Source organism: Sus scrofa, chromosome 6 (assembly GCF_000003025.6).
Source record: "Sus scrofa isolate TJ Tabasco breed Duroc chromosome 6, Sscrofa11.1, whole genome shotgun sequence".
NCBI lineage: Eukaryota > Metazoa > Chordata > Mammalia > Artiodactyla > Suidae > Sus > Sus scrofa.
The window spans coordinates 7,416,746-7,429,196 of record NC_010448.4 but is presented as its reverse complement, the minus strand read 5'-3'; the positions used below and the strand labels follow the sequence as shown (position 1 = coordinate 7,429,196).

Here is a 12,451-nt window from a genome sequence, read left to right as displayed (position 1 = left end):
AAGTCAACTGATTATGGACCTTAATCACATCTGCAAAATAACTCACGGCAACACCTATTTTAATATGTGACCTATTTTAATATTGGAAACTGCTGCTATATCACTCCCTGTAATGAAGAACTTTATCTCCTTGTCCTCGATTGAGCAAGATCTTTTCCTTGACTGAATTTTACTTAGAAAGGTTCTATTAAACACATTCTATGATGTTTCTCCAGCTAAAATTACTGAGGATGTTGGAACCAGCTCTCCTGGGTCAGCAGGAGAGGGGCTTGGAGGGTTCATGGAAAATCACATCCTCTAAGAATGTCCGTCCAAAGTCTGTATCACAACCCTTCTGTTACCCAAGTCATCCAAAGTAGCAGAGCATGTGGAGAACTAGGAGAATGGAGATGGCTGATCCATTCTCCCCCTTCACCCAGATACCACATTCACTCTCTCTACACTAGCATGCTCAAGATTCTTTTTTTTTTTAATTGAAGTATAGTTAATTTACAATACTTTGTTAGTTTCTAGTGTACAGAAAAAGTGAGATAATCTTTTTCAGATTCTTTTCCATTACAGTTTATTACAAGACACTGAATACAGGTCCCTGTGGGATACAGTGGGACCTTCTTATTTATGTATTTTATATACAGTAGTGTGTATCTGCCAATCCCCAAATCCTAATTTATCCCTCCCCACCACCCTTCCATATTGGTAACCACACGTTTGCTTTCTATGTCTGTAAGTCTCCCTTTGTTGTGTAAACAAGTTCATTTGTATCGTTGTTTTTAGATTCCATTTAAAAGTGCTACCAGGTGATATTTATCTTTGGCCTACTTTACTTAGCATGATAATCTCTAGGTCCATCCATGTTGCTGCGGAGCGCATTATTTCATTCTTTTTTATGGCCTTCACACTCAAGATTCTTAGAAGTGTCCCTACATCTACATTCCCCACACCCTCTCATTCATCATCACACTGCAATAAAGGCCTCCCACCAACACACTCTACGAAACAGATGCTCCCTAAGATTATCAGCGACTTACTGGTTGTTACACCCAAATGGCCATGCTGACCACACTTCTCCCTTGAAATGCAATTTTCCATTGCCTTCCATAACAGCAAAGCCTCCCATTTTTCCTTCTACCTCTCTTGCTATCCCTTGTAAATCTGATCTTTCTCTTCTTCCGTCCTGTAAATGTCCATTTTCTCCCGTCCTCCACCACTGGACCCTCCTCATGTATATACACTGTCCTTTGGCTTTCATTTTCATCTATACAGTAAGGATCTTCGATCTCTATCTCCATGACAGATACTGCTGCTAAGTCTCAGGTTCACATGACCTACCGCTCTGAACATCCATACGTGGATGCCCCACAGTCACCGTGAACTCGCTATGCTTTCTGCTGTCCTCACTTGCTCTCATCAATGCTTCTTCCTCGGCTCTTTACCTCCGTGACTGGTTCCACCATCCACTTAATGGACCAAAACAGAAACCAAAAAGTATCCCTCAACTCCTGCCTTTTCCTAAATCCCTACCTACTGTCAATCAAGGTTCACTTGGGGATGGGGGGTGGTGGGGAAAGTACAGATGAAAATCACATTTTCCAGCCTCCTTTGCAGCTAGGTGTGACCATACAACCATTCAGGCCAAAGAGGTGAAAGCAGAATTGTATGGAACTTCCAGACAGCTGTTTAGAGAGACTAACTCAACCTTTGCCCTCACCTTCTTCCTGCCTCTCCCATTTTCTCACAAAAAAAAAAAAAGATGGCTAGAGCTCCATGTTCCCTTGGATCAAGCAGTGACTTGAGGACAGAAGCCACAGCTGAAGGTGAAAGAGACAGAAGGAGCCTGGTACTCTGAGAACTTTATAAAGAATCATACCAATCATGGACTGCCTAACTCCAAGTTTATTTCATGTAAGAAAATAAACCCTTTTTAAGCGACTGTTGTTATACATTTTCTATTATAAGCAGCCAAACATAACCCTGACGAGCATGCCAAATTACACTGATTCTTTTTTAAATCTTTCAATTCTATCCATTTCTCTCCACCTCTACTGCCTCTCCTCTGGTTCAAGCCACCAAGACCATTTGTTTCAATGTACTTGAAAGAGCCTATTAACTGGTCACCATGCTTTTAATCTTCCTCCAATCTAAATCCCCTGCCCATGTTTGAGGGGCAACTGAGATTATGCATTAATGGTGTTAACATTCTTCGAGCTAGTGATTTCACTCCTCAGAACTTATCCTGAGGAAGACAATGAGATAGGAATATAAATCAGTAAGTTCACGGAGGCTAATAACAGCAGTATCTAAAAGGTTTATCAACAGAAACAATCTAGATGGCCAACAACAGGGGGTTCATTACCTATAAAATAGTACATCTGCTCAAGAGAAAAATTAGCCTGTCACTAAAAATCATGATACAGAGGGAGTTCTCTCACGGTGCAACAGGCTAAGGATCGAGCATTGTCACTGCAGTGGCATGGGTGGCTGCTGTGGCTCGAGTTTGATCCCTGGCCTGGGAACTTTCACACGCCATGGGTGCAGCAAAAAAAAAAATCATGATATAGAATAATATTTAAGATAAGAAATGCTCATTTTATATACATATGAAATTATATACAATAAATATGAAAATTAAATGGGCTATAAAATAGTATTACGCTATGTTCCAATTTGATAGTTTAAATTACATAAACATGTAGAGAAACTAGTTTCACTCTTACATTTGTATCTACACCAACAAAACTAACATTTTAATTAATTCAGATAGCACCCTGGTATTTAATAAATATCAAGCGTATGCTAAATTGTAATAGTTATCTGAGGTATTATAATTTTTTCTTATGCTTATTTTTTTCAAGACGCAAGGGTAAACATAAATTGCTTTCAAAGCAGAAAAAAATATTCTCAGTAAGTTCTGCAAACCTGTTCATGCCCATTTCCTAATTTCAACTGCCCCATAGTCATCACCTCCTCTGGACGGTCTTCTCTCATTCCTCCAAGGCTCACGCTCCAAGAGAACCCCGTCTTTCCCTGTACTAACACTTTTCCCACCGCACTGTAAACTGCCTGTTTGCTTAACTGTATCGCACACCAGACCACAGGCTCAGGGGCAGAATCTCACTGTTCCCTTAGTGTAGCGCCTGGCATGTATTTGGTGTTCGGTTCATGTGAAATGAGCAGATGGATGATGGTGTGACGAACTCGGCCGCACCTCCACCTCTCCACCAGGCACGAGATGCCGAAGGACCCACATCTTTGGAACTTAAATGTGTGTCTCCAAAACTTGAGCTCTTCAACCATCACCGTGCCTGAATCATTCCTTAGCGATTGGTCTGGCTGCAAGAAGCTGTATTAACGCCTTTCAAAAACACTTTAAGCCTCCAAAGAAATTATTTTATGGGATGAGGAATGACTTCACACACAAGTTGATGGTACTGGAAAATACGCTGATATGCACCCACAGAGAATAATTTAAAATAACTTCCAAAAGCTGGGAGAATCAGAAATGCACTCAGTGTTCAGCAGGTGCCTACTATGTGCCAAGGAATCAATTCAACTCTCCCGATACATCCCTTGATGATACCTGCCTCTTCAAAAACTGGTGCAGAGATTCAAAAAGTTATATCACCGACCGTCCATTCTGCAATGACTCGTTTTTACCTCAGGCACGATTGGTAAGTAGGGGAATATGTCAGTAAAACGGGGTGTGTGGATTCTCACCTGATTTTTCATAGTGTTAATATTCTGAAGCAATCACAGGAACGAGCTCTCACAAGGAAAGAGAAAGCCACAGCGATGTTTGAAGACATGTCAGAACAAAGCTGGAAACACACTCAAGGGCCCATCTTCCATAGAGCAGTGGCTGTGGTGGCTTCAAGAACTACTGCCTTTCCACTAGGTTAAGCTAACCGGCACAGCTGCAAATTACAGACGAAGGAGCTACAGAAAGCTTTCTCCCTGTACAGATGAGGGCAGAGGGCTGTGCTCTGGGCCAGATGTAACTGTCAGTGAAAACGGTCTCTATGAGAAGTGAATGGGCTCTGCGATCCACAGAGAAGAAGGAGGACCTGGCCCAAGCGGAAGGCCACAAAGGATGGACCGAGCTGGTGAGAGCAAACGGCAGCCAGATGGAGACTGAACAGAGAGCTATATTTTTATTACATTTGGGTTTGTTTTTGTTTCTAGTTACAAAGTTCCAAGGGCTTTCCAAAGTTGGCCTCAACCCTGGTTCTCCCATGAGCCATTATTTTCAGGGTGTGATTCTGCAGGACACGAGGTGCATATATAGTGCTATAGAGAAAAGGCACTGTGGTAGCACTGGTTTTTAGCTAAATTTCTTCCAACAAAACTAAAATCCTATTGTTATTTATTTTGAATGCAATGAAAGCAGTGTTTTTAATATACATACAAACACACAAATATGTTTCATCACACATGAATATATGAGATAGATACAGATGCATGCATGTATATCAATCCCCTCCCCTCTCAAAAAAAACCTATCTGACACCTTCCTTCCTTTTAAGATAGAACATTTGGAAGTATAAATAAACTAAATGTTGACAGTCACCAGGAACTGCCACTGTTAGGCCCATCTGCATAAATTTCCACTTAGCTGCTACCGACCTCCAAAGACGTGCAGCATTCTCTTTGAACATTTTTGCCAACAAAATGGAACCTCTGCCATGAGGTCAGCTTAATCACAAGGGAAAGGGTATAAAAATACCGCCCAACAGCCACAAAGAAAACCACAACGCTGACGCTGAGATGCGTTCAGTCTTAATGAATAGTAGTCCGGCTCTCTGGAAGGGGACTCAGCCACACATCTAGAGGGAACTGAGAGCAACCCCTACACATGGTGTGACCACCAAGGAGAGACCACAAGCCAGAGCAGAAAGAGAACAGAAGGTTGCACTCAACACAGGGTGACAAAGGTCAGCCAAGGCACTTCATCGATACATAAGCCAGTCTTTTGTTCATTGATTCGGGCAACAAGTATTTGATTATGTCTTCCTGATACCCAAACATCTTAGCGAATGATTGACTAGCACCCTAGGGGTGCAAACCCTAATGCCTGTTGGACCCAGATAAGTAATGTTAAGAGTGAAACAGAAAGGGAACCTGGTAATAGCGAGCACCAGGACAACTATAAACTAGCTATCACATGGCCCATCTAAAAGTACGCAAATCCATTTTTCTCACCTATCTTCAGGGCAGAGATGGACCAGACCTGGCTCACAGACTACCACTTCACGACTCTTCACGATTCTAAAAGGATCGACCCATATAAAAGATCACCTTTCTATAGGTGATGGCCATAATACACCAGAAGGTAATAACTCAGCTACAGGGGAAGCAAAGTAGAACAATCCAAGAGCCAAAATTTTAGAAACTGAGCTTGCTTCCATATGTCTTCATTATGATTGAAGAGTGCCATTATGTAACCAAACTATTCATTTGCTGGCATCTTTAAAACCAGCACCTCTTCCTTAAAAGATGCTATGCAGGGAAGGTTCGCTCTTAACAATTGTCTGAAGTACCAATGAGAAGCTGAAGAATCTCTATAATCCACATCACATCTTCCCCATGAAGGATCAAGGATAGTGTCAGCACACACACAGGTGAAATGCATCAATTCCAAAGGCAATAGCTGTTACTCAAAATGTGGTTTCTTGGCCCGCGGTTAGGAGAAGCCATGTTATATACTCGTGAGTATAATATTTAATTAATATGGTATCAGTTTTCTTCTCCTTTTTTCTTTAAAGGTCAATGTACCAGATATTCCAATTTTTATCCTTAAATCGACATCTCATTTTTTACCAACACCAACTTTATAGTTAGAAATACATACGCTAATGTACATTTGGCACTTCTTAATTGTTTTTACAGCTAAATTTAGACAACAAATTAAATTCCTCAGTACACGTTATGTAATGTAGACAGAGGCTATAAAAATGGTGACATTGGTTATATTCTCGTAATGCAATTTAGCCCTTTTAGTAATGACTACGCAAATGATCAGCCACAAGAAAACTATTTTATATCTAGTACCTACTATCACGGAAGTAATTATTATTATTGTCTTGCTTACTGAACTTCAGTAAGAACCCCTGAGGTGCTTAAATACTTCCAGTAGGCTGGTATGAAAACGCCCCTCTTAACAGACTCATCTGGCAACTATAATTATCAATTTTAAGGAGGGCATTTCGGATGAACATTAAACAAGAAATTATCCCCAGAAGGTTCCTAAGTTCCAAACTTCAAAGGGAGAAATATTGACAGCTCCTAATACGTCCTCTTAATGTCTTCTTGATGCAACTTTTCACCCAGGCAAGGTCAGCAGCTCTAAGATGACTCAATACAATGGGCGGAAAATCCAGGCTCCCAAGATGAGCTTTAGCCCTGAACAATATCTACTTTTGGCCAATGTCTTAACAGTGCTGGTTATACTTCAAGAAGCTCAATCAAACATCCCATTTTACTGTGCTTCAACGTTTGGTTTCAGAAATTGCTCCACCATCCCGAAACAGGTCAAAGTACTTGGGTGACCCACTGGCCACAATCTGACTCTATCCAACTTCATCCTCTCCATCAGCATAGGGATGAGGAAGGCAGGAGAGTAGAGAAGAGGCCAAGCTGCATCATTCTTTCAAGGAACCCAGGAACATCTCAGCTGGATGGTTCTGCCCTAGGATCTCTCAGGGGCTTTATGTCAAGATGTTGACTGGAGCTGAGAACATCTGAATGCCTGACTGGGACTGTTGGTTCTGTTTCCAAGGCTCACGCACAAACTGAGTTAGTGCTGGTTGTTGGCAGGAGGTCTCAACTTCTCACTACATGGACCTCTCCTCTCATGACATGGCACCTGAGCCCATGGGCTAGTGGTCTACGACTGGGCCTCATCAAGTCCAGAATCATCCAAAAGGCCCTGGTTGCCCAGGAAGCTGGAATGGTACCTTGCCTGTTCTCCATTCTTCTCTCTCGCCAGCCAGCAAATCCACCACCTGAAAAGCTTCAGGTGTCCAGAAGGCCCAGAGGAAGAAGTTCATTGTGTGCGAATCACCCCTGGAATCCCTTACCCAGAAGGTTAATTCCACCCCTTGGGGTGCTCATCTCAATTTAGCCAAAAGCCTTAAGAACCAGGGCTAGTGTTAATGGATTTATGCGCAGGGGAATCCAGGTCCAGGCGGAGCTCTGAGTCTGGTTTCTTGGAGGATCAGCAGGCCTTCTGGTTGAAGATGGCTGGTTTCTTAGCTTCCTGAACCTTTTCTTGAGGTCAACACCTCTTTGGGGCATTCTCCCCAGAGGGAGGGGGCTGCTTCTTGTTTAGTCCACTTGTCGGGAATCCAAAAGCAAGAATGTTTCTGTCCAGAGCTAAAAAAATCTAGCTCCCAGAGGCCATGGCTATTTCTCCATTGTTTCAAAGATGCCAGACTGATGTCTTCCTTGACCACTTTTGAGACGCTTTCAAAGTATCGGATGCTGGACACTACCTGTGTGGACCTGGAGACAGGTATCCACTGAGGGTGACACTTGGCCTTGGAAGCAGAGCTGGCATCCCATGTCCTCCAGCAACAGTGTTACCACCCACCACCAACTTCCATGTGCTCCTCCTTCCACCAAGGACCCTCTACAGCGCCCCCTCTCGTCCCCGGTGAGCACGACACCCGCAAGGACCGCCCCCACGCCCCAGCCCCCAGCCGGTGGCGGGGGCAGCAGGTGGGGGGAGGGGGGAGGTGGCCTGGTGGCCCGGGGGAGCGGTTTAGAGGGTGTCTCCCGGGCCCCTACCCGGCCGCCCCCTTCGCAGCCGCCCCCCCAGGACCCCGGCTGGCTCCGGCCGCGCTCCACTCCGTCGGCCCGCTCCCCTCCCCTCCCGCGCCCCCGGCCCAACCCGGGCCGCGCACCCCCGGCCCCGCACCCCCGCCGGCCGCCGCGCGGCCCCCCGCATTCTCGGCACGTCCGGCGCCGACTTTTACCTGTACTTTCTGCACTCGAGGCGCCTCGTCGGGCGAGAAACACCTCCCCGGGACCGCTACCTCCCCCGCCCCGGCTCCGCCCGGCTTCCTCCTTCCCCTCCAAGGCCGCAAAGTAGATGGAGTAAGAGAGTGTGTGTGCGAGAGAAAGAGAAAGAGGGAGCGGGCGCGGGCGCCGCGGGAGGGCGGGCGGGCGGCGGGCGGGAGGCGCGCCCGGCCCCCGCCGCCCTCCGGCCGCCGCTGCCGCCGCCGCCGCCGCCGCCGCGGGCTCGGCAACTCCGGCTCGCGCCCGGCCCCGGCCCCGGCCCGGTCCCCGCCGCCCGCCGCCCGCCGCCCGCCCGCCGCCCGCGGGCTGGGGCCGGCCCGCGCCCCCGCGTCCCCGTACCTCGTAAAGGTCCCCAGAAGCCATGCCAGGCTGCGGAACTTGGCTCGCCGGGTGTGCGCGTCTGCTCGCTCGCGCCCTCCGTGCGTGTGCGCGAGGGGGCCAGTGTGCGCGTGTGTGTGCGCGCGTGTGTGTGTGAGTGTGTGTGTGTGTGGTGTGTTGAGTAAACTGTGTTTTTGCAGAATGACAGGCTTGGGGGCTGCCTATGCGCAGAATCAGAGCGGGCGGCGGCGGGGCTGGCGTAACCGGCAGCGGCGGCGGCGGCGGCGGCGGCGGCGGCGGCACGAGCGCGGGCAGCAGCGACGGCCGCGCAGCGCGCCCGGGAGGCACCGACGCGGCCCGAGCGCCGCGGCCCCCGCGACCCGGCGACCCGGCGGCGGTGGCTGCGGCGGGCAACGGCTCGCCCCGGCGCCGCCTGCAGGAAGCCGCCCCGCGCCCGCCGCCGGCCCGGACGCTGCTGCTGCCACAGGGCGAGTCCCCGCCCCCCGGGAGCCCGGCCCGGCCCCCCGGGCGGGGGGGCGGGGGCGGCCGCCCGGCCGCGCCCCGGGGGACCGGTCCCGGAGCCGGGGAGCGCCCGGGCCCGCCCCGCCGCCCTGGGCCGGCCCCGGCGGCGGCCGGCGGGGCCCCCCGGGGGTGGCGGGCCAGGTGCCCGCCGAGCGCACCCGGCCCCGGCTGCGAAGGGGCGGCCGGGAGGCAGGTAGAGGGCTGCGGGGCCCGGTGGGGAAGGAGCCCCCGGCGGGCTCGGCCGGCCCGGGGGCCTCACCTCTTCCCCCGCATCCCGGGGAGCAAGGGGCCCCTCCCCGGGAGACCTGGCCCCTCGGGGCTCTGGGGGCCCCTCCCCGGCTTCAGGGCCCCTCCCTCCAGTCTGGTTAGTGAGATGTGGAGGGAGGAGGGACGAACTGACCCCTCCAGAGGCTCCCGAGAGAGCCAGGACAGCACCCCGGTAAATCCTGGAAAGTCCTCAGAGCCGGGCGTGGCCTTCTTCCAACCACCCCCAGCCCCCATCCATTCACCATCCATTTCATCCATTATTCAACAAACATCTTCCAACGTCTACCCAACTGCATTGTGTTCCTTGGTAGGCATGACTGGGACCCTGCCCACCAGGGACTTTGAAAGCAAGAGGAGAGATTAACCACACGACCGTGAGGAGGATTCAGTCACTCGGCAAAAGGGAGCAAAAAAAAATAATCGCTCCTACTATGTGCCAGGCTCCAGCGAAGGAGGGACCTGGGAAGCTCTCTGAAATGCAAATACGTTGTCATGTCTTCCTACTTGGGGAATAAGGGGTCACCTTTCTGTTTAAGATACAATTAACTCAGGACCTGGGCAGGCAGGCTGTTCTGCAATTGGAAGAAAGGTCTTCCTCGTCCCCCCACCACTGGTCACTTTCTCCAGCTGTGACGTGGACTTAACTCACATCCTCCCTCGGTCCTTTCCTATTTGTGAGACTTGGGCCACGTCACGCTACCCATCTGAGCCTTGCTTTCCTCATCTCTAAACTGGAGATGGTAGCACGCACCCAAGGGAATGGGAGAAGTAAACAAAGGATCTCTGTATATTTGAAGTGGCCTCTCCCAGCAGAGTTCCACAAGGTTATTTGTGTTTGAATTTGGACCCTGAACTGCCCTTGTGAAGAAGGAGATGGCAAGGGGAAATTACAACAAAGGGAAGGGTTTAATCCAGGGCTTGTCCATTTTTAAAAGTCACCAAATGTTTCAGTTTAAAAAAAAAATCCACAAAGTTTTCTTGTCCGGCTCATTCTAGGACACGTGAGTTTGCATATGCTGTTCCCTCTGCCTAGAACGTCCTTCCCCACTGAATCCATCTGGAAAACGCGTCCTCTTCCTTGTTTTATCTTCGAATCACAAGCATCTATCCCTATTCCTGACAGAGTGGGTACACAGTATTTGTGGGACTATATCAACAAAACAGATTTTATACCAATTTCTAGTTAAAATCCAACATTAAAATAGTGGGGGGGGGAACTGTGGAAATAAAGTGTATTTGGTTTAGAAACTGGAAATTGTTATGAGTTCTCTATATCCATATTCATACTGATATTTTCCCAATGGTCATGGTTTAAATAATAATAATAAGTGGTTCTCTATCTGTAGGTCACAAAACAAATTTTAATGATCCTTAATTTGTACTTGGGAATAAATGCACTACCATAGCATGAGGATGTAATTTGGAAGTGGAAGGCAAGAAAGAAACTGGGTTTGGAAATAATATGCTCAGCCAAATTTGAATATATAATCAGTAGTTTTACAAAAACACCAAAAACTTCACTTGCGCCGGCCAAATACTCCCTGGGAATGCGAGCACAATTTAAAAAACCTTCGTCTAGACAACAATTGTTTACAGAGTTCCCAGAAGGGGATATTCACTGTGATTGGCACACTCGGAATATTTTATGGGGGTGGCGGTGACAAAATGGATCTTGAACGCTTATGGCAAAGGAGGGACAGCGTTTTGCTCTGGAGAAAGAGGGAAGGGGAAGGGGTAGGCAGTGCTGCAGTGGGGCGGGCAGGAGTGAAAAGACTAGAAGATTGATTCGAGGAAGTCTCAGGCCATTGGATAACGAGGGTGGGTCTGTTCGTGGAGGGTCTTGAACATCAAGCTAAGAAGCCTGCAATTTGGCCAGGCAGCCATGAAAAATTGGTGAACATTTTTGAATCCATCCGAGGCATGGGCAACTAAAAGTGTGCATTAGAAGACAAATTCTAGAAGAGACATGAGAAATGGGGTTGGGGTTAGAGGTAGGGAGACCAGTTTCAGTGGTCCACGGCGGTGGCGGTAGAAGTGAAGAAGAAAAACTGGAATTGCAGGATGTTCAGAAGGAAGAACCCGCCGGCCACAGACTTTCATTATGGTTACTCCACCTACTTCCATAAAGCGTTTGATCCACATCAGCAGGACTTGATGACTAACAGGATGTGTGCGTGCGCGCGCGTGCGCGTGTGCACACGTGCACGTGCACACACGTGAGCATGCAGAATTGAGGGAAGGGGTGAGCAACAAAGGAAAGAAAGGATACAGAGATGACTAAGGTTTTAAACTGAGTGACTGAGCTCCCCATCCGTCATGAACTGCTCCAGGTTCTTCAGAACCACTCTTGCTCACAGAGAATGGAAGATACCTACTATTATCCACCAACTGAGATAAACTCTTCACACCAGTCATAATTAAGGGCAACTGGTAGAAACTTAAACTAAGTTAAAACAAAGAATTTATGGACTCACACATATTAGAAAAGGATGGAATTGCGCTCGGGGTTGGCTGGATTCGGGGTCTCCAAGGATAGGAAATGTCTCTCTCACTCTCTGCCTCCTTCCCCAGCTGGCTTCCTTCCTACTGAAGGTGGACTTCCTCCAAGCAGCTGAGAATATGACACCTGGCAGCCCACATCATCCCAGCTTAGAGACCTCATACAGTATTTCTAAATCCTAGGGGAAAGCTCTGATTGGCCAATACAGACCACATGCTCTTGTGTTGGCCAATTACTATAGCCAGTCACTGAGAGTATTCTGTGATTGGCCAGCTCGAGTCACATGCCCACTAATGGGGCAGGATAGGTGCAGTGACTGGCAGCTTTACCAGAGTTACCTGAATGGAACTGAGGCTGAGCAGAAGCCCAAAGGGACGGAGGAAAGGATGCTGGGGAGACAGATGTTTACTGTATGCTAGGCAAGCCTGGAGTAGAAAGGGAACTTAGAAGGAAGGACAGTGGCTGCCTAGAACATGGCCTTGCAGTGGAGCAAGAACAGCCAGTTTAATATCCAAGGGCAAATTGTATCCATTGCCCTGACAGTGACATTAGAAAGTGGCAATAATCTCCTTCTGGTATTACTAGAGACATGATCTTGACCTCCTGTGTGGTGGGGTTGTTGAACGCATGGGCTCTAGGTTCAGATTGCCTGGTTTCCATTTCTTGAATTATCCCTGCTATGACACTCTTTACTTAACCCCTCTGTCCTTCCATTTCTAAATGTGTTTATTGTTTCTGCTACACAATAAATGATCCCCCAAACTTAGTGCTTAAAACAAAAGCCATTCCTCATCTCACAGTTTCTGTAGCTTAGGGATTTGGCAGCAGCTA

At 48.3% G+C, this 12,451-nt stretch overlaps 1 protein-coding gene and 1 long non-coding RNA gene across 3 annotated transcripts in view; both read right to left on the bottom strand.

The window, feature by feature from the left end:
• CDYL2 (chromodomain Y like 2) overlaps window positions 1–8,720 on the bottom strand; it is a 286,970-nt gene extending 278,250 nt beyond the window's left edge. For both annotated transcript variants that reach the window (XR_002345297.1, XM_021097053.1), the window contains exon 1: window positions 8,353–8,720. Coding sequence is in view for 1 of the 2 variants with exons in the window: in XM_021097053.1 (XP_020952712.1) it covers window positions 8,353–8,376 (24 nt within the window). In the remaining variant the exon portion in view is untranslated. The remainder of the gene's footprint in view (window positions 1–8,352) is intronic.
• LOC110261264 lies at window positions 1,874–8,068 on the bottom strand. The gene is made up of 2 exons (XR_002345302.1): window positions 7,971–8,068; window positions 1,874–7,497 (listed from the first exon to the last, which is right to left on the bottom strand). It is a non-coding gene; the product is annotated as an uncharacterized LOC110261264 (long non-coding RNA).